This window comes from Ctenopharyngodon idella, chromosome 3 (assembly GCF_019924925.1).
Source record: "Ctenopharyngodon idella isolate HZGC_01 chromosome 3, HZGC01, whole genome shotgun sequence".
Lineage (NCBI taxonomy): Eukaryota > Metazoa > Chordata > Actinopteri > Cypriniformes > Xenocyprididae > Ctenopharyngodon > Ctenopharyngodon idella.
In genome coordinates this window covers 55,186,056-55,213,417 of record NC_067222.1, presented here as the reverse complement: position 1 = coordinate 55,213,417, position 27,362 = coordinate 55,186,056, and the positions used below count along the sequence as shown (strand labels likewise).

At 38.4% G+C, this 27,362-nt stretch overlaps 1 protein-coding gene and 2 long non-coding RNA genes across 3 annotated transcripts in view; 1 reads left to right on the top strand and 2 right to left on the bottom strand.

Moving 5' to 3' along the window:
• The window catches only part of LOC127509013 (uncharacterized), a 199,719-nt gene that overhangs the window by 71,279 nt on the left and 101,078 nt on the right, over window positions 1–27,362 (bottom strand). The window lies entirely within an intron of this gene.
• LOC127508970 (uncharacterized) lies at window positions 91–4,382 on the bottom strand. Its single transcript, XR_007929049.1, has 4 exons — window positions 4,205–4,382; window positions 1,258–1,296; window positions 875–1,153; window positions 91–711 (listed from the first exon to the last, which is right to left on the bottom strand). It is a non-coding gene; the product is annotated as an uncharacterized LOC127508970 (long non-coding RNA).
• LOC127508884 (uncharacterized) lies at window positions 18,122–23,162 on the top strand. Its single transcript, XM_051887356.1, has one exon. The coding sequence runs from the start codon at window positions 18,441–18,443 to the stop codon at window positions 19,305–19,307; it is 867 nt and encodes a 288-aa protein (XP_051743316.1). The 5' UTR covers window positions 18,122–18,440; the 3' UTR covers window positions 19,308–23,162.

Genomic DNA, 27,362 nt, shown 5'->3' with positions numbered 1-27,362 from the left:
ATGTTGTTGTTGAGGTTGGTTGTCTTTAATAGAGATCATCTTTCTAACTTTAAATTGTTTCAAACTAGTAAGATGTCAAATCATGCCGGTTTTACCTGTGGAAGCATCCAGAGACTTCACTGAAATTCAAGCAGCTCTTAAAGCCAAAAGAATCACACTTTCTAACTGAATTAAAGGAAGAAATTTAATGTACAATTAACAAGAAAACATACACATGAGTTCACTCAACAATCAATTTTTCCTCTAATAGTCTTCAACTTGACTCTTCTGTAGTCACATGGTGTACTAATCTAAATAATCAAGGCAGTTTGCTGTGGTGCAGCAGGCTCAATGATATTACACCGTGTAACCGTGGAGACATTTGTGAGAGACGCTGCATAATATCACTGCACCGAGTCTGTATATCGTCTATTATTTCTCGATGTCCGACACCAAGTGCGTCAATTCTATTGTGCAATGCAGAAAATTCGGCTTTTATTATGTTGCGAATGGTTGCAAATTCAGCTGCCGATCTGTCTCGATCCTCCTGGAGGAACGCGAACAATGAGTCCAGTTTGTTATCGATAGTTGACATTCTGACGTTTAATGAGTCCAGTTTGTTGTGAATAGACGCGGTCTCCTCTGATGATCTGTTACGATCAGCGGCGAGGAGAGCTGCTATTCTGTTAAAGACCTCGTGCTTCCGACGAGCTTCCCTTCGCTCTTCTTCTTCTAGAAATATAACCAAAACTCGAATTAAAGGCCGTTATCGAAGGAATAACAGTTAATTGCACAATTAACTAATAATATAATAATATAATTTTAAACAAATTAATATACCAAATATTGAAAATGATTTAATTTAAAAGAGTAATAAAGAAGAATCAAAACTTACTGCACTTTATTTCTTCATGGGGAGTGGGAGTCGTGTTCCTTTGTGGACTGGATCCGTTGTCACGACTCCTGTTCTTCTTTGGAGGCGCTGCGGAGCTCGGTCCCGGCTGCTCGCTGGCTTCCGACGGTAGATCTACCGGTTCGCTGATGGATATCATTTGTTCCTGAGGATTTGTTCTCGTTTGAGTAAAATTAACGGTAGAGTCTCGTCTCCCAACCCTTGATGACTCGCTTGTGGCGGGGCCTCCTTCACAATCGTCTCCGGTAGGGTCAATGAAACCTGGGAATGTAGCCAAGTTGGCTAATAATATTAAAAAATATATACTTTTTTTGGGGTTAACAGGAATAAAATATTCTATCAGTAGAAAATAGTATTATTTTTACCTTTGTCTGAGTCTGCAATGACATTAGGGCTATCCGCTACTGAAAAATAAAAAATAAATTTGTAAATTAAATTTTTCAATTGATACATATTTATTTACAATATAATGACATATCAGCAGCTGTGACTATATTCACATTGATATTATAAACATGTTTACAGTAAGACAATTGTCTTTAAACAACTGTAACAAATAACACATCACCCCACAAATTAATATAAAAATTAAAAATGTGTTCAGCAAATTGGTTCAAACTCCATATACAACTCTAACACAAACATACACATTTAATCATCAAATACTGAATATGTTTTTCTCAGATGGACAATAACACTGTAATATTAAGCCATTTATACTACCTCAATCAATAACACTGCCCTTAAAAAAATACTTTTTAATTATTATATTATATACATAATCTGAATACAGCAAAATGAAAGGAAAAACATTAATAATCAAAAGTAACTGAAAAGAAAATACCAATACAGAAAAAAAATATATAAATACAACAAATTATTTAGAAGTATTTAGCAGATTTCAAAATAATAATAAATAAAGGATGGGTATTTAACATATGGGTCATTCCTGTTATGCAGTGACTTTTATGAGTATTTATTTACTCATATTATTTCTAAAATGAGTCACATATTTTTAAGAAATGGCTTAAATTGTATATTTAGGTCTTCTTTATCACTTAAACAGAGATAATAGATTTTTTTTTACACACCTTTTTATTGATATATGCGTTCAATTTTATCATGTCCTCAGTGCAAAGTAATCAACTTTCAGAAGAAATATAAACCATGAAATGATAAAAACCTCAAAATATTTTTAAATTATATTATAGACTAGACTAAACTGCCTCTAATCATACATATAAATCATGTGAAAATAGTTATTTTTTAGAGTTTTCCTCAATTACCGTGTCCCTGAAGTCATCTTCCACCCTGTTAGTATGTACTTTCTCGCCTTCCAAAACCGACTGCAATTTCATTGAGACCATTTTCAAGAAGTGACATTATTTCTTTTTCTTGCTGGAATTCAACTGTACAAGCTGAGGTTAGCTTCAACTCTCACTCCTAACTTTTTTTTAGTTTTTGAAATGTTATCCTGCTTGTCCCACCCTTAAAGTTCCACCCTGTTAGGCTATATTATGGAGAATGTTTGTCCTATCAAAAAAAAAAATGTAAAAACAAATCTGACATAGTTATAAAAGTTCTGTTTATCTGTAGAAGGTTAGCTAGCTTAATGTTGATCACTCAAAGAGCTATGGCTAACTTAGCTCAAACTTTTCCACCCTGTTGGAATGTGAAACTAACAGGGTGGAAATTCGAATGGAATAAATAGTATTTAATGTACATAGCAAATTCTATACATATGTATATATTATATAAATGATTTATTTTTTTAAATTTCTTTGTAGTCTTCGAATTGTAATAATAATATAAAGATACTGAATAATGAAAATAAACTGCACAGTTCTTTATGGAACCTTATATAAAGGGGCTCTCTATTCAGCACCAAAAAGGGTTCTACCATTATTACAAAGACCCTAATTTGGAACCTAATTTTAGAAGTTTCACATTACAGTTATACTGTAATGTGAATGTCTATAATGTAAAAAATATAAATTTTATTATTTATATAGAAAAATCAGTACCAGTATTAGTATCAGTGATACTGGCCTTCATTTATTAAAAGATGCAATTAAAAATATGCTGTTGTTATTCAAAAAAGGACATTCTCTAACCATCTGAGCAGAGAATTGTTTTGCCACCATGATTGATTGTGATAAGGAACCACATAGCTATTTTTTGTGTCCCTCCCCCAAAGGAAATCTGGATTTTTTTATTTTATTTTATTTTTTAATTATTTTGAAACAATATTATATAGGTGCAGTTCCAGACATTAAAGATGGCAAACCATGCAGGACAATGACGGAAAGCTCATCCACTGTAAGACCCTGTTAACACTGGTGTTCCACCCTGTTATGCTCCTTTCCACCCTGTTAGACAAGTCATTTTAAATAATAATTTGGCAGCAAAGTTAAATATTTGAACCTTTTTTTCCAACACTTATGAACAGTGTTGCCAAGTCCGCGGTTTTCCCGCGGAATTGGGCTACTTTTACACTGTTGCCGCGGGTTAAATCGACCCAAAATAACGTGATATTTAGCCCCTGGAATGTGATTTTACCAGGGGAGCCCCGCCAAAAACACGAATTTTACCCCCCAGAAAGCGATTTTTACCGTGGGACCCCCTGAAATGCGATTGGGCTAGTTTTGGGCGGGTTTTGTTGTGAAAACCTGGCAACCCTGCTTATGAAGCCAAAATGTTACCGCATACCAGGAATGACCCATATACATAAAATACACAGACATTGAGGCGCACATGAAACTGAAAGTAAAAATATCAAACGGAAATACGTGCGATGTGAAACCGAAAGCGGAAATACAGACTGTAAACACACACGGATGCTGCGTGTAGCATGCCATGATCACCACATGTATGGAGAGAAACTACATGGTACAAACATATCCAATTCATATTTCACGCCGGTCCGAGGAAAAAACGCCATCCGAAGAGCATATCCAACAAATATCATAGAAAACTGATATGAACAACACTGTTCAAATTAAAGTCATTTCAAAGTGCAGCCCCGGACGCTTCATGTCAGCAAATACAGTGTTTTCGACACCGCATTTTCCTTCACCAATAACCATAATAATATTAAGAATATTTAAATTCAGCCCGAACGTTACTCGCTATCAAACTGACAAATAGTTTCTGAATAATGCTTTTAACATGAGCTTTTAACACATAAAAACAATCACCCCAGCAATTCCCTACAAGAAAACACGTTTTCCAGACTTAAGGAAATAAATCCCCAGGCCAGGCATCACAACAAGGCGCAAATGTTAAATAAAGAGGATCTTCTTTTTTACTTACAGATTCTTGGCATTTTCCTGTTGAAGAAGTGGAGAAGAAGTCCGTAGTTTCAGAGTCGATCAGGAGCGCACAATTTCCTGTGTTTTCCAGGGTTTCTGGACCGTTTATATGATCCCTGATTGAAAGAGGAGGGATTGGGATCTGGGGGTGTCCTGCCCTCAGGGAAAACCTACTGACGAATTTAAGGTTTCAATCTCTTTACTAGAAATAACTGTTAAATATGCCTGCTTTATATTTATAAGGAAATATATTTTAAATATTAAATATTTTAAATGCAAATATATTTTTAAATACCCCTTACTATCCGGGGAACGAAAAGGCACATATAAGTTTAACCTATAAATAACAACCGAGTATTTCTAAGCCTGTATTAGAATATATATATATATATATATATATATATATATATATATATATATATATATATCTGCCCGTGCAGATGTATAGATCTGTAAAAATCATATCACATTATTTATCAACGGCATCATTAAAATCATACCCTACGCTATTAATAAAATAGTATATTGATTTAAATCGGATTTGTATTGTTTAACGTTGTCGATTTATTTATTTATTTTTTACATATGCTGCATAAACTGGTGTCGATGTTCCACCCCTGAGGCATTCGCAACTGCTGTGCAAAGAATTGCAAATACGCTTATTGTTTGAAACCAAATCTGATGCCTTCTTTTGAACAAACCCGCTGAATAGCCCTATTGTGGGGTTAAAGCGGCTGACATTAGGTGAGCAGCGGGAAGACGCCCGTGAGGCGCTGTCTCTGTCGCGAGACTGCTTCGAGCAGCAGCGGGGGTCAGTCTTCATCTCCAGAAGGCGCGTCTCAGCAGCAGCTCGAGCTCTCAGAGGCTGTTATTGATGTTTGAGACACGAGAAGGTGCAGCAGCCCCAGGGCCTCGATTAACTGCGACACTGTTGAACTGACAGTCACAGCAGCGAATCTCCTGAGGTGAACAATTACAGCTTTGAACTAACCACTGCAAGCCACTTTGAGAGAGAGAGTTTGTAAACCATTTCATGTTAAGGATGTCAGAAGGAGTGTTTTCCTGCTCTCTGAAAACTGTAAGAAATTTTATATTTTCTTTTAACTAAAACTATAATAATTGGCTTCAGTAAATTTAGTAACTGTTTGCTTTTATTATTAACACTGTTATTTTATTTATTAACATCTTCATTAAAAGAACAGAATGTTTTTCACTTTTGAAACGTGTGTGTGTGTGAGAGAGAGAGATTTTTTTAGATTTCAGTATAAACTAAAAGCAAATGTTAGCTTTTTCTTTCAGACATTGCTGCAGGAGGAATTATTTTTCAGGTTTAATGGTCTTTATATTTTTTATTTAACTAGCAGAATGTACCCATTTGCAAAACAACTTTTTAAATGATAAAAATGAAGAAATTTTACTGTGATAGATAGGGGCAGATTATACAGAAAAAAGTCTATGTAATCCCTGCATAAAACATGGAAACCCCCATCTGTGTGTCATGTGATCTAATCAATACTCAAAACATTATTCATCCATGTCTATTAGACCTTTGACCAGTACGATCACAGCAGAAAATCGTGATTCATCCAGAATCATGAATTCATCCAGAATTGTGCAGCTCTAGTTCACCCAGAAACAAAACTGTGCAGCTTTTCACCATCAGGCAAGATGTTTATGACTGTCTTTCTCCATTTGATGAAGATTTTTTCATATACATCTTAGATGGCCTTAAGGTGAATACATTATCAGCACATTTTCATTTTTGGGTGAACTATTCCTTAAGTGTGTGTGTGTGTGTGTGTGTGTGTGTCTGTGTGCTTTTTAACCCTTTAATACCCAAATATAGAAAAAAATGAGCAATTTTTTTTGACCTCTCAGATATCGTTTTAGGAGGCCTCTGATGTAGAAATTAAAGATTTTCATTTTTTTTTACATTTTAATACGTTTTTAGGGAAATGTTGTAATATTGGGCCTAGTTAGGAGCAGAATTTGTCTGAACAGATATACAGAGCATTTAAGCATTCATTTGCAGGGTTGATTGCTTACTTAGCCCCATAACAGTATATATATCATGAGTAATAATCACACAATCATATTTTTTATGAATAAGCATTTATTGCAGCGTCCTCTCTTCGTCTTTACTGGGAAATGTGCAATCATGTCTTTGCGTTCATCCAGTGGGGGGCGGTCCGATGACATCTTGGCATTCTGAAATGGAAAAAGTAAAAAAATAAATAAGTGAATAATACATATGGGTCTTATATTGTAGTAGATAAACTGAAAGAATAGACAGGGTGGTAGACCATGTGTCGAGGGTAGAGATCCTAGTATTATCCATCAAAGTATTATAATTTCAATGCAAATACTAATCAAAATTCCACTACTACATTCAAACAATACTGTCTGGCCTATTATGCTCTCTACTTATCATACTAAAGGAACACATGCTTCCCCTCAGAGCACTTACAGGTTCATATTCAAGACCATTCACACCTGTCCCTGAACAATGCAACAGACATCCCTCCCCCAAAAAATCCAGAACATACAGAGCTCCTAATGCTATAAACTGATACTTGGGCAACACTAATAAAAAGTTAAAAAAATGAATGAATGAAAAAAATAAATTGGAACCCTAATATGTTTGATGTCTTCTTAACATTGTATTCTTATTTTATAATGCAACTTAAAAGAAATCAAACCATTTCTCATTTAGATAATGAATGTCTGTTTGATCGTGCTGTCAGTCAGCTGGAGATGGGGAACTCATATTCATTCTCAATCACATTATTGTGTGGGGAAAGATCGCAGCGTGTCCGGCACGGTTTGTCTAAGGTCATCGGTGGCTGCACGGACATCACAATTTATGGAGACATTACAAATATTGTAAAGACTTTGTATTACATTAAAGTGATGCATGTATTTACAAACCCAATTCCAAAAAAGTTGGGACACTGTACAAATTGTGAATAAAAAAAGGAATGCAATGATGTGGAAGTTTCAAATTTCAATATTTTATTCAGAATACAACATAGATGACATATCAAATGTTTAAACTGAGAAAATGTATCATTTTAAGGGAAAAATAAGTTGATTTTAAATTTCATGGCATCAATACATTTAAAAAAAGTTGGGACAAGGCCATGTTTACCACTGTGTGGCATCCCCTCTTCTTTTTATAACAGTCTGCAAACGTCTGGGGACTGAGGAGACAAGTTGCTCAAGTTTAGGAATAGGAATGTTGTCCCATTCTTGTCTAATACAGGCTTCTAGTTGCTCAACTGTCTTAGGTCTTCTTTGTCGCATCTTCCTCTTTATGATGCGCCAAATGTTTTCTATGGGTGAAAGATCTGGACTGCAGGCTGGCCATTTCAGTACCCGGATCCTTCTTCTACGCAGCCATGATGTTGTAATTGATGCAGTATGTGGTCTGGCATTGTCATGTTGGAAAATGCAAGGTCTTCCCTGAAAGAGACGACGTCTGGATGGGAGCATATGTTGTTCTAGAACTTGGAGATACCTTTCAGCATTGATGGTGCCTTTCCAGATGTGTAAGCTGCCCATACCACACGCACTCATGCAACCCCATACCATCAGAGATGCAGGCTTCTGAACTGAGCGCTGATAACAACTTGGGTTGTCCTTGTCCTCTTTAGTCCGGATGACATGGCGTCCCAGTTTTCCAAAAAGAACTTCAAATTTTGATTCGTCTGACCACAGAAAAGTTTTCCACTTTGCCATAGTCCATTTTAAATGAGCCTTGGCCCAGAGAAAACGCCTGCGCTTCTGGATCATGTTTAGATATGGCTTCTTTTTTGACCTATAGAGTTTTAGCCGGCAACGGCAAATGGCACGGTGGATTGTGTTCACCGACAATGTTTTCTGGAAGTATTCCTGAGCCCATGTTGTGATTTCCATTACAGTAGCATTCCTGTATGTGATGCAGTGCCGTCTAAGGGCCCGAAGATCACGGACATCCAGTATGGTTTTCCGGCCTTGACCCTTACGCACAAAGATTGTTCCAGATTCTCTGAATCTTTGGAGGATATTATGCACTGTAGATGATGATAACTTCAAACTCTTTGCAATTTTTCTCTGAGAAACTCCTTTCTGATATTGCTCCACTATTTTTCGCCGCAGCATTGGGGGAATTGGTGATCCTCTGCAGAGACACTGCCACTCTGAGAGGCTCTTTTTATACCCAATCATGTTGCCAAATGACCTAATAAGTTGCAAATTGGTCCTCCAGCTGTTCCTTATATGTACATTTAACTTTTCCGGCCTCTTATTGCTACCTGTACTTATTGCTAACTTTTTTGGAATGTGTAGCTCTCATGAAATCCAAAATGAGCCAATATTTGGCATGACATTTCAAAATGTCTCACTTTCAACATTTGATATGTTATCTATATTCTACTGTGAATAAAATCTAAGTTTATGAGATTTGTAAATTATTGCATTCCTTTTTTATTCACAATTTGTACAGTGTCCCAACTTTTTTGGAATCGGGTTTGTATATTTCATACCTTGTAGGTAATAGCAGAGTGACTGTTGTGTTTGGAAAGGCGATGGAAATCATTTGTATTGGTATGGAAATGAAATTAAGAGTTTAAAAAGTGTCTCACCACTTCCATGTCCCTCCAGTGGAATTAATCCCAGCAGTTCCTCCCGAAAGCACAGCCCATCAAAAAATCTCATAGAGACACAGCTGTCCCACATCTCTACCATCGGTAGATTCATCCACAGCTAATGACATTACCTCTGCCTTTTTCAATTGTTCTAAAAGAGTTTCAAAAACATCATTTGACAGTATTTCAACTCTTCGTTTGGCTGATGTTTCAGACATGGGAATTTTCTGAATAGATGCAATTATGTTGTTTCTGGTTTTATCCTCAGTCACAATTTCCTGTTCAACAGCTAGCATGCAATCTTTCACAGTCTTCAAATCAGTAAACTTTTTTTTTTCTTCCCGAGGATCCATGCTACACGGAGAGAGGCTGCTGCGGCCTTCTCTTGCCCGGTACTCGATCGAAACATGATGGTTCGTCTTTGCTCATAGTCAGCAGTAAGACTTTGCACTTTATGTTGACGAGCATCAGAGCCAGAAGGATAGTGAGTGTCAAAGTTTGCATGTTTGGTTTTGAAGTGTCTTTTCAAGTTGTACTCCTTTGTTACAGCGATACACTCACTGCATATCAAACATACTGGTTTCGGGTAAACGGGTAAGAACACGTATTTTTCTGTCCATTCTGCACAAAACTGTCTGTTTTCACTGTCAGTTTTTCTCTGCCTAAAGGTAGAGAGCGACATATTTCATTCTTGATATTTTTCTCATTCATCTAGCGAAAATACGCAGATGATGACTGGAAATTGGTTCTTATAATTTTTTAACCATCTTCCAGCAGGGAACAAATTGGATTGGCTAAACAATAATGCGTTGGAGGGCTCCGATCTTAAAGTAACAACTCTCATTTTAAATGTGTCGCCAGTTGATGAGCCCTGGTATAAACTCAAAGCAAATGTAAGCCCTTTCTTTCAGACATCACTGCAGGAGGAGATTTTTTTTCCAGGTTTATTGGTCTTTATATTTTTTATTTAACTAGCAAAATGTATACCCATTTGCAAAACAACTTTTTAAATGATAAAAATGAAGAAAGTTTACTGTGATAGATGGGGCAGATTATACAGAAAAAAGTCTATGTAATCCCTGCATAAAACATGGAAACCCCAACATGTCTGCACATGTCCACACAACAAATCCCTTATGCATTGACTTTGTTAAAATTAATATTCTTTTACTTATATGTTCACATTTTGGGTGTTTTATATTTCAAACTAAAAGCAAATGTTAACCCATTCATTCAGACATCATTGCAGGAGGAAATCTTTTTTCCAGGTTTTAATTTTAACTATAATAATCACTCTCAGTAAATTTAGTAACTGTTTTTAATTTTTCAGTGTGTTATAATCTTTTGGAGATGTGAATGTTTTTCACTTTTTGTGTGTGTGTGTGTGTGTGTGTGTGTGTGTGTGTGTGTGTGTGTGTGTGTGTGTGTGTGTGTGAGACCTGGTGAATAAGTGTAGCATTTTGATTGGTTGTGTTTGGAAAATGAAAGCAAGTCACTTGCTGTTAGATTGTTGTGTTTTAGGTAGAGAATTGTGTGTAGTGTTTTAAAAAAGTATTTTATGCAATTGAAAACAGATTTTTGTCCAAAATCATGTGACATGAACATATTTTGTGTATAAGCAGTTGGAAAAAACTGTAATTCAGATGTTTTATGAGATCAGATTACATCAGAGAGGATAATGTTTTAAATTATGTTGACTAAAATGTTGTACTAAAAATGTTGTACTAAATGGTGATATTTACAAGTACATACATATTTGCCACAAGTATGATTTTTAAAGGGAGTCTGAGTTCATCTTCCAATGACCAGCAGGTCCAGGCTTGGATTTGCTTAGATCAGCTCATTTCCTTCTTGGACCAGCTTTGATCAGTTTATGACCATCTTGAAACAGCTTGGACCAACTTCGACCTGTTTATAACCAATTTATGACATGTTTCAAACCACAGCACCACACCAGCAGCGTTAACCAGCATGGGAATCGTATTGGTCTATGCTACTTTTTAGAAGCATAAAAACAACATTGCAGTGAATGACTTCATGTTTGCTCATGTAAAAATGTGTGCTTGTTGTTTATCACAGGAGTTTACTTTACATTTACTCACACTTGAGGGTGAGTAAATGACAGAATTTTCATTTTTCGGTGAACTATCCCTTTAAGTGTGTGCACATGTGTATGTATTTGTGCGTGTGATGAAACAAATAGCGTCTTTATATTTTGCTTATAATTGCTTCTGCCAAAAAAAAAGATTTACACTGCCTTATTAATTTTATTAAAAGTAATATTGTACATTCAGCATTTTCCTATTAATGTCTGAGTATTGTTTTTCCCATGTGATTACAGATTCACAAAATGCATGCCTTAGGGATGAATCCTCTTCTTCTGTTGGGGAAGAGGAACGTGTCCGGGTCCTTCACAACTGACGGGATCACAGCTAATTCCTTTTTATCCCCAGAGGAGGTGTCCGTTGACACAATAAAGAACATTTTTACAAGTCTTCTAAAAGGTAACTGTGCTGCTAGAGATTTCTCATTTGTTTCACCTTAGTGAATGTTAGCCAGTCAATGTAGAGTTGTGCAGTTATCTGTATGACATTTGGAGCAATGGCTCCTTTCTTACAGAGCAGCCTTTCAGGTCATGTCAATATCAGGCTTGTTTTACTGTAGAAATAGACACTCCAGCTGCTTATTTTATAGTGAAATATTCTGCCCTGGACAGTGGAGTTGAGAGTAACCACAGCATGTCGTCCAGCGGGGAAGATCGTGGTGCCAGCAATGGACTAGATGCCACAGTCTTTCATAAGGGGGATGATCCCAGTGGCAGCACTGGTGGAGAAGATGTTGTTACTTTGATCTTTACTCCAGTGGATGGGTCAGTCATCATCTATAGTTTGGGGTATGTACACTGAACTGTTCATTAAACAGTGTTTAGTTTTTGCAATGTACCATTAAACTGCATTTGAATACTTAAAATACATTGGAAGATTGTCTTGGTCTTTTTAACTATTAACACACAATAAGAAATGTGACAAACACTGTAAACCTGAACAGTACTATTAACTTATAAAGACAGAATACGCTGCAATTAAAGTCTGTTAAATCACTGATCTTCGTGGTGAAGAGTATGTCTGTGATTAAGTCAAGATGGGCTGTGAAACTTCAAGGCTATAAATACTAACAGTTCATTCAAGTAAATAGTGATAGTCTCTTTGATTGTTACATTAGTGCATTCTGGTGCTAACTAACACTTAACCATAAAGATTAGGTGTTAGTTTATTCAATATTTCAATTACATTTTAATTACCAAATTTGTGTAGTATAAAATAATATTTTTTAGGTTCTACTAAAATAATCTTTTACTTAAATGTTTTGAGTATTCTGAATTTATTGGGTTTTATAACCACTGCATCAAAATAATTAAAAAATGCTAAACATTAGTATGGTAAACAATAGTTCCCTTTCGAAGGGAACTCAACTCTGCGTTGAACACACTTTGGGGAACGTCACACATGACCTGGTGTCTGAAAGCCAACTATCCAACAACTCCAATCCCTATTGGCCGGCGACAGCCTATGATGTAATATGGCGCGACCTGGAAGTATAAAAGGAGCGCCTGGAGAAACAGTCAGTATCTTTTTGTCTTTTGGGTCTGTTCTGTGATTGCGGTTATATCGACTTCAGTAAGGGATTCTATAATATGCCTTACAAACGTTCAAGAGAGTGTGTTCATCCGTGTCCCAGGTTTTTGACACTTGATATACACATTTCTGGGTGTTTTCTGTCTAGAGAGGAGCGTGCATAGACAGTGCTTGAGGGCGCCGTCTGTGTGTTTGTCTGTTGTTTACAGTAAGCGTCTCCCTATCGGGACGCTCCGTTCTCGTTCGGCACTCTTCCCGAAGGAAGGGGCCGCACGCGGATGGCTCGACGAGCGGTTCCTTTCTGTCCATGAATGCTGCAGCTCCCATAAACTTTCCATTCCTTCCTGATCTCTGCGTTTGAGATCGGGAGGGCATGGAAAAACCCCTAGCTGTTCAGATTTGTATCTGAGCCAGACAGACGGGAGGAGGAAGAAGCGAGAGTGAGATGGGTGATCGATTGTAAACACTGTTGCGTTTGTAATCGATCCCCCAGCTACATAAGGGCGATTTATATCTACCCTCTCCTCTTCTTCTTTCATCTCCTATATATATGTATGTTTATTTATATGCATGTATATATATTTTATATCATGCTCAGATACTTCTTATTGTCAGAATGATGGCTGATAGTGAGAGGATCTTTTAGGCTTAAAAGAACCCTAGATTCTATCCTTTAATGTAAAAAAAAAAAAAAAAAGTTTTTAAAATAAGACCTTGTTTTTCTGTATAGTTTTTCTGAGCATGTAGTTAGTCAGGAGGCTGGTCCATCTCAAGCTGAGGCTCTGAGACAGGGCCAGAGGTCCAGTATGGCCGCTCAGGTGCCTCCTCCTTTCGGAGCAAGAAGCAGAGATGGCTGGACTCGAAGAGGAATAAGCAGGTTTTAAAGGAGGTGATCGATCACATACGCCAGTAGCGTCGGTAATCGATTCCCTCTCGTTGCGAGGGCAACTATATATCTGCCCTTGCCCCTTCTTCCTGCACCTCCTGGGTTTTTGGTCAGAAAAAGTAAGGGGTTTTTGGGCAAACTGAAGTTTGATAGGTTGGCTAGTATTATATATATTGCAGGCCACAAAATGGCCACCTCTTAGCCACCTGTTGTTTAGAGTAGCTTCTCATCTGCTGTTTTCTAGAGTAGTTTGAGTTAGCACTCGTCACTTCAGTTAGTATGTACAGTGTTATGCGAAAGTTTGGGAACCCCTTACAGAATCTGTGAAAATGTGAATAATTTTAACAAAATAAGAGAGATAATACAAAATGCATGTTATTCTTTATTTAGTACTGTCCTGAGTAAGATATTTTACATAAAAGATATTTACATATAATCCACAAGACAAAAAATAGCTGAATTTATTAAAATGACCCTGTTCAAAAGTTTGTGAACCATTGATTCTTAATACTGTGTGTGGTTACCTGGATGATCTATGACTGTTTTTTTTGTTGTGTGATGGTTGTTCATGAGTCTCTTTTTTATTCTGAGCAGTTAAACTGAGCTCTGTTCTTCAGAAAAATCCTCCAGGTCCTGCAGATTCTTCAGTTTTCCAGCATCTTCTGCATATTTGAACCCTTTCCAGCAGTGACCGAATGATTTTGAGATCCATCTTTTCATACTGAGGACAACTGAGGGACTCGAACACAACTGTTAAAAAAGGTTCAAACATTCGCTGATGCTCCAGAAGGAAACACAATGCATTAATAGACGGGGGGGTGAAAACATTTTGAATTTGAAGATCAAGGTAAATTGTACATAATTTGTCTTCCGCGAAAAATGTAGGCATCTTCTGTCGCTTCCGGAGGGCAGTACTAAATGAAAAAAAATATATATTTCAACAAAAAGAGAAAAATTTGGACCTCTTCATCCTGTTCAAAAGTTTTCACCCCCCGACTCTTAATGCACAGTGTTTCCTTCTGGAGCATCAGTGAATGTTTGAACCTTTTTTAATAGTTGTGTTTGAGTCCCTCAGTTGTCCTCAGTGTGGAAAAAATGGATCTCCGATTCATTCAGTCACTGCTGGAAAGGGTTCAAATATGCAAAAAATCCTTGACACTGAAGAATCTGCAGGACCTGGAGGATTTTTCTGAAGAACAGAGCTCAGTTTAACTGCTCAGGACAAACAAGAGACTCATGAACAACCATCACAAAACAAAAAAACAGTCATAGATCATCCAGGTAACCACACACAGTATTAAGAATCAATGGTTCACATACTTGAATGGGGTTATTTTAATAAATTCAGCTATTTTTTGTCTTGTGGACTTTATGTAAACATCTTTTATGTAAAATATCTTACTCAGGACAGTACTAAATAAAGAATAACATGCATTTTGTATGATCTCTCTTATTTTGTTAAAATTATTCACATTTTCACAGATTCTGTAAGGGGTTCCCAAACTTTCGCATAACACTGTATGTTTAGGTTGACCTTAATCGCCCACCTGACATTCTTTGCTTGTGAGCTTCGCTTTCTTTCTCTTATCCTTGAGATTTGGAGGTGAAGCCCAGGCTTCACTAGGCTTGTGGCCCTGTAAGAAGGCCCGTAGCTTAGTGGCCAGGCTAGAGCTAGGTTAGGTGTGTTATATGTTAACCCTATGTATACTATCCCTCATCAGGTGGTATAGTTCCTAGTTCTGGCCTCCTCCCGAGGGAGTTGTTAGGCCGTATGCTCATTGTCCCCTTGTTTATGTAGGTGCAACTGGTGAGGTTAACAGCTAGGTTGTAGACTGTTTTTAGACTCCCGGATGCTGTTTTTCTCAGGTGGTAGGCCCTTATCTTTGCATAGATAAGTTATGCAGGTGTATGCTAGGCCCCACTTTCTAGAACTTTTCATGCTATGGAAAGTGTTTTTTCCTCTGAGCCACTTGATTTTCTTAATCAAGTTTGAGTTGACGGTGCTAGCTTTTAGCCTTCGTCCTCTAGGGCTTAGTACAGACTTGAGAATCTGTGTGGAGAAAATGTTCATCTTCACTGAAAACAGCATGTATGTCAAAGCATTACATTTGCTTTGAGTTCTAGACTTTTGCCCTACATATATATGTGAGCTTACTTATGCTGCCACAGGTTAGCAGCTGTTCTCATAGTAGCAGGCTCTTTGATGTTAGCCTCTATTGGAGGGATTGGTGACTATTATATTCCCCAGTAGAGGTTTATTTGTGTCACTGAGTGCATCACCTGTTGGATTGCATACTCAGGGTGGTATAGAACCACTTTTTGAGAAAAGCTGGTTTCTATTAGCTCCCTTTTGCGATCTTGTTAACAGCTATATTGCATATAACTTTGATTGTAGGCTCTTATGGTTAATTAGCCTCCTTCTAGTTAGCAATTGTATTTCTAACAAGTGCTGTTAGCTGATTATAGTTTGCTCACATAGTTTACACTGCCACAAGCTTTTGCTACGTGTCCGTTTGAGGTAGTAGGCCATATAGGCCTCCCTTAGACCATGTTGGCATTGTTTGGTTCCCTTTAGTCACATATGATTTAGGGTACATTGCCTGTTGGAATGTGTAGCCTAGCTCAGGTTGCAGTTAGCTTCCCACAGCTATTGTTGGGTTAGAGCTGGTCCCCTGTAGCTTGGTTCCCTTTATTTCACGAGCTGAAGCCACGTGTCATTGGAACGGTAGGCCCCAACAGGCCTCCTTTCTAGTTCACATGTTGGCACAGTTTGTGTTTTATTCTGCAAACAGGCTGAATGCCACTTGTTGCTGAGATTGTAGGCCCCATAAGGCCTCCTTTTTAGCTGACTTGTTGGCAGGATGCCTGGGAATCCAATACCATCATCAGCCACGCCCCACCTCTGTTGAGTAGGCCTTAAGCAGGCCTCTCGTGGAGTATGGTGGCGTAATATGCATTTCCTTTTAGAAACTAAATCGTTGAATGTGTGGGATTACAAATTTAAAAATCTGTTTAAGATCTGCTGATCCTACATCCTGACATAACCTCACATGAAATATTAAGGTGAAGTATATTGTGTTTAACATTTTGAGGTAAAGATAATGACAATTTAAGGAGATCAAGGCAGGCAGCCCAGGTGTCTGTAACATTAACCTTTTGTCTTCATGCACTTCCTAACCATAGGCAGGACAAAGCTCAAGATACAGCGGTGCCTTTGTCTCTATGATAATGTAAAGGTATGGGCTATACTGTCAGACTGATTGGATTAGCACCTATGCATTTGAATGACACCGTTATGCTGATTAGATCATGGCTGGGAAATGTAGGGAATGGGCTGATTCCTGCACTGCATGTGCATGCTTTGTTTAGATTGTCTCCACCTCTGCTCTATGTATCCCTCCCCCTTGAATGTATATGAACTACCAAGTACACTGCCTTAGTTGGACTTGGATGACTACAGCGACCCACAGCACGTTTCTCAATAAAGAGTAACTTCTGCTTGAAAGATATCCCAACGTCTCCTGGTCTCTGCTTCGACGAGGAAAAAGTTTCCTACAAATGCATGGCCTGATGGTTGGTATGGTTATGGTCGTCACTAGCTGATGCCACGTGTTTACTAGGGTAGGCCCTATGGGCCTCTCGTGTAGCATGTTGGAGTTCAGTTATGTACTCCTCTCACTTTGAGAGTAAAAAGGTGCTTTTTCCGTGTACTCTTCTGAGTGGCTGACCTCTCAAGGGTGAGTTTTTGTGGTAAAACCTTACTGAGGTTTGGTTTTAACTACATCAGCCTCCTTGAGTCTGGGTTTCTAATCTAGTTGAGCTAAATAGCCACCTAGTATCTAGGGTGGTTCTATTTTTGCTCCTAGAACCCTAATGGCCACTAGACTAACGTTGTATGTCTTAAAGGTTTTTAGGCCCTCTGGGCCGCCTTTTTTGAACATACTAGCGTATGTTGTAGTGTAATCCTCTTACTAGAGAGCTATCAGTATCCTACTGAATACTCTTCTGGTTGGCCAGGGCCCCAGGTGATATTTTAACCTCCTTATGGTTCAGTTATCTATCCGTCCTGGTGCTTTAAACACTGCCATGAGCTGATGCCATGTGTCTGCTGAGGTCATAGGCCTGTCAAAGGCCTTCCTTAGTGCGTGTTGGCATACATTGTACTCCTCTTGCTTTGAAGAGTAAAAAGAGTTCTTTTACTCTGAGTACAATGCTTGTTGGATTGTGTTAGGTGGATTGTCATGTGGGCACTTTACAGTTTAACTACTGTCACTAAGTCATATGTCCTGCTCCCAGCAAGACAGGTGTTCAAGGTGGCCCTCAAAGGCCACCATTGAATGTCCTTCTAATATGACGAAATGATTTCATATGTGTGTCATGCTCCATATAAAGCTATTATCATGATGTAGGCCCCTTTCTGGCCTCTATGATTATGTGCCCACAGTATGGTCTACCTGTTAGGTTGAGCTTTGTACTTCCCTCTATGAGGCCTCCTCCTGAGGTTCAGCCCTAGGCTGGTTTGTGCTCCCCTGTATCAGGGTTTCTAGCGCACAGCCTCCTCAGTGCAAATAATCGCTGAGCGCTGAGTAGATCCTAGGATGAGCGGATTATACTCCCCTCAATACGAGGGTTCATAGCACTCAGCTGAGTTCTGCTCTCCACAATGCCCGTCTCTACGCATGGGTTTGAGTTGCTTACTGCCCTTCTTGCAGTCGCTCTTACCTGCTCTCTTCTCTGAAGAAGCTTGTTTTAGCCGTTTGTTGTAGTGCTTTTGTCGATTGCTCCTGTCGATTGCTCCTGTCTGCCTCGCTGCTCAGATTGGTTTGCGTCTGTAACTCCGTATAGCTTTGTTTTGAATCTCTTACTTTTATTCATTGTTGCTTATTTTTTTATTACCGTATATGTAATATTGCCTATCACACTAATCTGACGTCGCTAGCTTGTAATATTTGAATCTAAATCGCTGTTACAACGCATTTGCATTTGCAGCGCTAGCTTGTCAACTTGTTAACAGTCGCTCGCGCGCTCCTTTTTCAACGCGTTCTTCAAACAGCTGTGGTAAGTCGGATCAGTCTACAAACACGGTGAGTCATGTCATCCTCTCCCAGCATTGCTACCTGTTCCATTTGCCACATGTTTACCATAGCTCTCTCTGTCAGTGATGAGGGATTTACATGTCATAAATGTAGGGAAATAGTCAGGCTGACAGAGAGAATCTCAGAATTAGAGACACGCATCCAAACTTTAATCGAGGATAGTAAGAATGCAAGGGCTTCAGATACTGTTTTGGATGCGACTAGCTTAGTGAACTCTGTACATTGTTTGGTTCCGGCTGTAGAGCCCGTGCAGCAGGGCACTTGGGTAACGGTGAGGCGGCCTAGCCGCGAAAAACACCACTCTTCCGTTCCAATAAGAACATCAAACAGGTTCTCCCCACTCAGTGATACACCCACTGAGAATCCTGTTGAAAGTGCCCTAGTTATTGGCGATTCTATTACACGGAACGTGAAAATAGAGACACCAGCCACCATAGTCACATGTTTGCCGGGAGCCAGAGCACCTGACATCAAAGCAAATTTAAAAGTGCTGGCTAATGCTAATCGTAAATACTCTAAGATTATTATTCACGTCGGCACTAATGATGTTCGACTTCGCCAGTCGGAGATCACTAAAATTAACATTAAAGAGGTGTGTGAACTCGCAAGTACAATGTCAGGAGAAGTAATTTGCTCTGGCCCCCTTCCTGTTCGTCGGAGTGATGAGATAGTTAGCAGATTATCATCACTCAATGGCTGGCTGTCTAAGTGGTGTCCGCAAAATAATATAGGTTTCATAGATAATTGGAAAAGTTTTTGGGGCAGACCTCACCTGTTAAAAAGAGATGGTATTCATCCCTCCCGGGATGGTGCTGCTCTTCTCTCTAGTAATATGGCACATAGTCTTAGAACTGAAACATGACAAACTGGGGCCCAGGTCAGAAAGCAGCAGACAAACTGGCTAAACCGACCGTCTGCTAGCTGCCTCACGTTACAGAAGTCAGAAAATTCAGATAACTCTCAACACATAGAAACTCTTACACCTAGATATTTTCAAATAGAGACTGTGTCTGTACCCCGAATTAGTAAAAACAAAAAACTTCCAAACCCATTTAATGGTAAAAATTTAATTGATGTTCAACAAATAAAAAATAGAGATAATAATGCTAAACAAATGATAAAACTCGGGTTGTTAAATATTAGATCCCTTTCTTCAAAATCACTTATTGTTAATGATATTATCAAAGATAATAATCTAGATGTGCTGTGTTTGACAGAAACTTGGCTAAAACCGGACGATTACATTACTTTAAATGAGTCTAGTCCTCAAGGTTATGATTATCGACACAATGCCCGTCAGAAAGGCAAAGGGGGAGGTGTTGCTGTAATCTATAGTAATATTTACAGTATTAGTCAGAAGTCTTTCAAATATAATTCCTTCGAAACTATGGTACTTTACGTAACATTATGTAAGTTGACATTTGTGCTGGCTACTGTATACAGGCCACCAGGACACAATACAGACTTTATCAAAGAATTTGCTGACTTTCTATCAGAGTTAGTACTAGCTGCAGGTAAAGTCCTTGTTGTTGGTGATTTTAATATTCATGTAGATAATAAAAAAGACGCATTAGGATTGGCATTTGCAGATATTCTAAACTCTATTGGTGTTAGACAACATGTGTCAGGACCCACTCATTGTCATAATCATACTTTAGATCTAATATTGTCACATGGAATCGATATTGATGCTGTTGAAATTCTGCAGCAGAGTGACGACATCTCAGATCATTATCTAGTCTCGTGTATACTACATTTAGTCAAGGCGGCTAAACTGCCTCCATGCCATAAATATGGTAGAACCATCACTTCTACCACTAAAGATTGCTTTATAAATAATCTTCCTGATCATTTTCATCGCCTTAGCATACCAGACAGCTTAGAAGACCTCGATGTTGCAACAGAAACTATTGCCTCTGTCTTTTCCAGCACATTAGACTCAGTTGCTCCTTTGCGTTTAAAAAAGATTAAGGAAATTAATCCAATGCCATGGTACAATGACCACACTCGGGCCCTAAAGTTAGCAGCCAGAAAAATGGAGCGCAGCTGGAAGAAATCAAAACTAGAAGTATTTCGTATTTCGTGGAGAGAGAGAATGATTGAGTACAGAAAGGCCTTAAAATCTGCTAGATCTGCCTATTTTTCAAAACTCTTAGAAGAAAATAAACACAACCCTAGGTATTTATTTGATACAGTGGCTAAATTAACAAGAAATAAAGCTTCAACTTCTGATGTTTCCAAAGAGCACAGCAGTAATGACTTTATGAACTTCTTTACTTGCAAGATTGATAATATTAGAGAAAAAATAATAACCATGCAACCGTCTACTACAGTATCGTGTCAGATAGTGCATTGTAGTGTCCCTGAGGAAAAATTCAATTCATTTACTGCTTTAGGAGAGGAAGAATTGTCTAAACTTGTTAAATCATCAAAATCAACAACATGTATGTTAGACCCTATACCGACTAAGCTATTGAAAGAAATGCTTCCAGAGGTCATAGACCCTCTTCTCAATATCGTCAATTCATCTTTATCATTAGGATACGTACCAAAAACTTTTAAGCTGGCTATTATTAAACCTCTTATTAAAAAACCACAACTTGATCCTAGAGAATTAGTCAATTACAGGCCGATCTCAAATCTCACTTTTCTGTCAAAAATACTAGAAAAGGCAGTATCATCACAGCTATGTTCCTTTTTAGAAAGAAATGGTATCTGTGAGGATTTCCAGTCAGGATTTAGACCGTACCATAGTACTGAGACTGCTCTCATTAGAGTTACTAATGATTTGCTCTTATCATCAGATCGTGGTTGTATCTCTCTATTAGTGTTACTGGATCTTAGTGCAGCATTTGACACTATTGATCACAATATTCTTTTAAATAGACTCGAAAATTATGTTGGCATTAGTGGAATTGCATTGTCATGGTTCAAATCATACTTATCTGACCGTTATCAGTTTGTAGTAGTAAACGAAGACATGTCATATCGATCACAAGTTCAATATGGAGTACCACAAGGCTCAGTACTAGGACCGTTACTGTTCACTCTGTACATGCTACCCTTGGGAGATATCATTAGGAAGCATGGCGTTAGTTTTCACTGTTACGCTGATGATACTCAGCTCTATATTTCTTCGCGCCCTGACGAAACTTACCAATTCACAAAATTAACGGAGTGCATAGCTGATATAAAAAATTGGATGACCAGTAATTTCCTACTACTAAATTCAGAAAAAACAGAGATTCTAATTTTTGGACCAAAAACTTCTTCACGTAATAACCTAGAATATTGTCTAACACTTGATGGCTGCTCTGTTAAGTCTTCGTCGTCAGTTAGGAACCTAGGTGTGCTCTTTGATACCAATCTTTCATTTGAAGGCCATGTTACTAGCATCTGTAAAACCGCATTCTTCCATCTTAAAAATATATCTAAACTACGACATATGCTCTCAATGAAAAATGCAGAACAGTTAGTTCATGCGTTCATGACCTCAAGGCTAGATTACTGTAACGCTCTACTGGGTGGTTGTTCTGCTCGCCTGATAAATAAACTACAGCTCGTACAAAATGCAGCAGCTAGAGTTCTTACTAGAACCAGGAAGTATGACCATATTAGCCCAGTTCTGTCAACACTGCATTGGCTTCCTGTTAAACATCGTATAGATTTTAAAATCTTGCTAATTACTTACAAAGCACTAAATGGTTTAGCTCCCCAGTACCTGAGCGAGCTCCTAATTCATTATAGTCCTTCACGTCTATTGCGATCTCAGAATTCAGGCCAGCTGATAATACCTAGAATATCAAAATCAACTGCAGGTGGTAGATCCTTCTCCTATTTGGCACCTAAACTCTGGAACAATCTTCCTAGCATTGTTCGGGAAGCAGACACACTCTGTCAGTTTAAATCTAGACTAAAAACGCATCTCTTTAACCTGGCATACACATAACACATTACCAATTTATATTTCCAAATCCGTTAAAGGATTATTAGGCTGCATAAATTAGGTCAGCCGGAACCGGGAACACTTCCTATAACACCTGATGTACTCGTTACATCAGAAGAAGAATGGCATCTACGCTAATATTAGTCTTTCTGTTTATCCCGAGGTTCACCGTAGTCAACCGGATCCGGGCCGTATCCAGGTGAGACCAAGGACCTGCACCTTGACACGACCACAACGCAGCCCTGAAGTATCAGCAGAGATTGAGTCAACTAGATCATCCCCTGTGAAGGCCTCATCGACACGACAGCCACGACACAGTTCCTCAACAACCGTCCATACCGGCGTGATGAATACGATCCTCAATTGGATGGAACTGAAATAAATACTTTTAATGTTGCGATCCTATTGGACTTATGATAGCAACCTGAATTGTAACAAAGCACTGTTGGCCAGAGGAGAACTGGCACCCCGACTAAGCCTGGTTTCTCCCAAGGTTTTTTTCTCCATTTTAACACCAATTTGCCACTTGTCTGCCACCTGATGTCACCTGATGGAGTTTGGGTTCCTTGCCGCTGTCGCCTCTGGCTTGCTTAGTTGGGGACACTTGACTTGACATTTTGATATTCAACAGTGCTTTTGATCTGCCTGCATTGACACTATTCTTTAAGAGCTGCTGTGCAGTCAAACAATGTACCAGTTATCAATGTAAAGCTGCTTTGACACAATCTACATTGTAAAAAGCGCTATATAAATAAAGGTGACTTGACTTGACTTGAAGAATGCATTATGGAGATTCTGTATTCAGACAGGGTTGGCCAAGACTCAGTTTGTCCTACATCAGACCAGGTCGGCCTCCCTGGTGGCATTGGGGGTGACTTCGTTCCCCTCTAGTGACTGGCCGGGGCTCCTTTCGGTTCCCTGGCCACATTCCCTTTCCTCGGAAAAGTTGGTCCCAGATGCCTTTAGCGGCCTTGGTAGGCTTTCTACGGAAGGCCTCTTTGAGGCTCAGCTTGGGCTGGTGGCCGTAGGGAATGCTGTCACTGACAGCCTGGTGTGACCCGAGGGTGAGTTGCTATCTGGCGTCTCATTCGAAACTGCTTGACGTTTGCCTAGCCATCTTTTGGCATGCACTCTCCTCGAGCATGGCGGCGTGGGTATATTGTTCCCCAAAGCATGATTGAACGCAGAGTTGAAGTTCCCTTCGAAAGGGAACGTCTCAGGTTACGTATGTAACCATAGTTCCCTGATAACAGGGAACGAGACTCTGCGTTTCCCTGCCATGCTTCGGGCTGCCTGCCTGCAGAACAGTCCCTCAAGAAGATAGATACTGACTGTTTCTCCAGGCACTCCTTTTATACTTACGGGTTGTGCCATATTACGTCATAGGCTTTTGCCGGCCAATAGGGATTGGAGTTGTTGGATAGTTGGCTTTCAGACACCGGGTCACGTGTGACGTTCCCCAAAGCGTGATTGAACGCAGAGTCTCGTTCCCTGTTCTCAGGGAACTATGGTTACATACGTAACCTGAGACATTTTAAGTATAGTGGACTTAAATATTAAATAAAGCTAAAATTTAAAAAAAAAATCAGTTTGACTTAATTGTTATTTATAATTATTCTTTACTTAAAAGATTTAATTTGCTTTACTTAAATTTTTTGAGGTAATTGGTCTCTACAATAAATTTGAGTTCTCTGAACATTTTCTTTTTACAGTGCATGTGAATGTCAGATTTATTTCCATCATTCTACATCTATGTCTTTATTTTCTATCCATCCATACATCCAGCATTGTGTTTGAAGCCTCAATACAAATAGTAATATAATTCTGTTTTTGCTCTCTTCCTAATAGACTGCCCAGTGCATCTAAACAAAGAAGACTTTCCATTTGTAAAAACCATGAGAACGAGAATATCAAAAAAATGTAAGTAACATTAGATTTATTTTATTCAGCTTGAATTTGAATTTTTTTGAGACAGCTTGAGACATTTAAATTTCTAGAAAAAAAAGTTAATGTCATTTGCTTAATGTCGGGGAAAAGAGACAAAGGTGCACTGGCAGCCGTGTTCTGGCTGGTATGTACTTTTTATATTGATACTGATTTATATTGAAAAAAAGCTTTGCATGCAAAGTTTTCTAGTTAAGCTGTAAATAAAACTTTTACACAAGTATACTTAAATGCAGTTTTACTTGCATCTTGTTTTTATAATTTCTCTTAGTGTGAAAATAATTTATTTTGTTTTCCAGTGGACTAAAGTGGAAGGACACGTGGGAGCCTTATAAACTTTTTCATTCAGTTGAATAAATTGTAGTTTTTTTTTTTTTTTTTTGCACTAAACCATTAAAGATTTGAAATAGTTTTACTGTATTTCTATAGAGACACTGGAACATATCATTGAACTGTATTGATTTGTCTGTGTCTATCTGTCGTGTGCACTCATGTTTATCTTGACCACTCCCTCTTGTATTAGAAGTTAGTTTGTCCCAGCTGCTGTTCTCCTCAGTTCTTTTCCTTGTTTCTCCCCATGTTCTCTCTCCTCAGTTTGTTGTGTCTAGTCTCCTCTTTTGTGGTTCCCCTGCAGGAGTCCTGAGCATGTTATTTTTGCCAGCTCTGCCTGCCTGTTTGCCTAAACTGTTTTTGCTGAGGTTTTGTCATTGTTCAATAAAGCTGAAGTGCATATGAGTGTCCTCGCCTCATCTCTACTCACATTTAGAGCTATCGTCCGCCTTCATCTTCAAGTGAAGTAGGTACTTTACTTGCAGAGTTTTTCTCTGAATGGAACAAACATGAACTTATAATACTTGGCGATTTTAACTGGGATTGGCTTTCGACACTGTCTGACCCATTTAAAGAGATTTGCGGTTCTCTCTGCTTAGTTCAACTGATTACTTCAGCAACTCAAGTTAATCAAAAGGACTTAAATCAACTTTATTGGACTTAATTTTAACTATCTCATAAGTTTACTGCAGTTGGTGTTTTTTGTAATGACATTAGTGATCATTGTGCTGTTGTATGTGTGAGAAACTGCAAGATTTCTAAGAATTCTCCACGTTTTATTTATAAAAGAATATTTAAACATTTTAATGAACAGGCTTTTATGCATGATCTGTATAATACTGATTTAGGTGTTATTTCATATATGCCAGATATCAACAAGTAGTATCAACAAGTGGCAAAGACAATCCTTGGTTCAGTGATACTCTCTCTATACTTATTAGACAGAGAAATGCTGCCTGGGCCAAGGCAAAGAAATCAAATGATTTACTAGATTGGAGTTATTATAGAGCATTATGAAATTCATGTACTAAATCAATAAAATGTGCAAAACGCGATTATTATCTTTCTATGGTAAATGAAATTTTAAATAATCCTATTAAATTCTGGAAGCTAGTAAAATCTACTTCAGAAACGAGTTTATCGATTAAAGTTCCAGATCATTTAATTGTTAACCAAACTATTGTTAAAGGTAGAGCAAATATTGCTGAAACTTTTAATAACTTTTTTACTGCAGGCTCAAGTTCACTGATTTAGGCGTATCTACCTTTACAGAATTTGTTGTTCCTGATAAACATTGTCCCAGACAGGTGTTTAATTTTTCTCCTATTACAACATCCCAGGTTTATAATGCTTTAGTAAAACTAGATGTCAAAAAATCTGCAGGGGTTGATAAAATTGAGCCTTATTTTTTAAAAATGGCTGCTGGTATTGTAGCAGAACCAATTGCATCTATTTTTAATTTAAGTCTGATTTCAAATATTATACCGAGAGCGTGGAAGTCTGCATCAGTTATTCCATTATTAAAAAGTGGAGATCCTTCAGATCCTAGTAATTATCGTCCTATTTCTAGATTACCAGTTTTAGCTAAAGCATTCGAATCATTGATAAATGATCAATTAAAACAATTTTTAACAGATAATAATATTCTTAATGATCACCAGTCAGGTTTTAGAGCAGGTCATAGTACCCTAACTGCAGCTCTGTTAGTTACTAATGACCTTATAAATTCCTTAAATTGTAAAAAGTCCTGTGCTCCATTATATGTTGACCTTTCAAGAGCTTTCAACTCTGTTGATCATAATTTATTATTACAGAAACTTAGATCTATAGGTATTGGTGAAGCTGCTCTAAAATGGTTTGATAATTATCTATCCGAACGTACTCAGTGTGTCACGATTTCTGTCTGGACTACACTTCCCATAATCCTCCCTGCCTGTCACATGCACACTCCACACCAATCATCCTTTGCCACATACACCTGTAGCTTGTTATCTGGACTATTTAAGACTCACTCACACACCACCTCATTGCAAAGTCTTGTTTCACCTAGTGTACATTTTTGAGTGTTATTATCCTGTCTGCCTGTTACCGATCCTGTCTGTTTGCCGTTTACGATTCCCTGCTGCCTGCCTTTGGACTGTATATTGTTTCCCAACCTGTGAGTGATATCTGCCTGTCTTGATCTCAGCCTGTATCCTGACCATGATTCCGCCTGTCCCTTGCTGTTCCCGTTTGTCCCTGTTTGACCCTGCCTGTACGACCACGCTCACTTTTAATAAACCTTTGCAATTGGATCCCTGCCTGAGTCCCGCTTCGTTACAGAAGAGGCAGCAACAGGTCGATAACAGGTAACAGGCAGGAACCGGAACAGACGGGCAGATATCACTCACAGGTCGGGAAACAATATACAGTCCAAAGGCAGGCAGCAGGGAATCGTAAACGGTGACAGGTAGACAGGATAATAACGCTTAGTAATGTACACTAGGTGAAACAAGACTTCGCAATGAGGTGGTGTGTGAGTGAGTCTTAAATAGTCCAGATAACAAGCTACAGGTGTATGTGGCAAATGATGATTGGTGTGGAGTGTGCATGTGACAGGCAGGGAGGATTATGGGAAGTGTAGTCCAGACAGAAATCGTGACACACAGTGTGTGAATTTAGAAAATTATAATTCTCCTTTTCTTCAAGTAAAAAAAT

Excerpts from the sequence above, each read along its gene's own strand:
- LOC127508884 (XM_051887356.1), top strand. The coding sequence starts at position 18,441 with ATGTCATCCTCTCCCAGCATTGCTACCTGTTCCATTTGCCACATGTTT.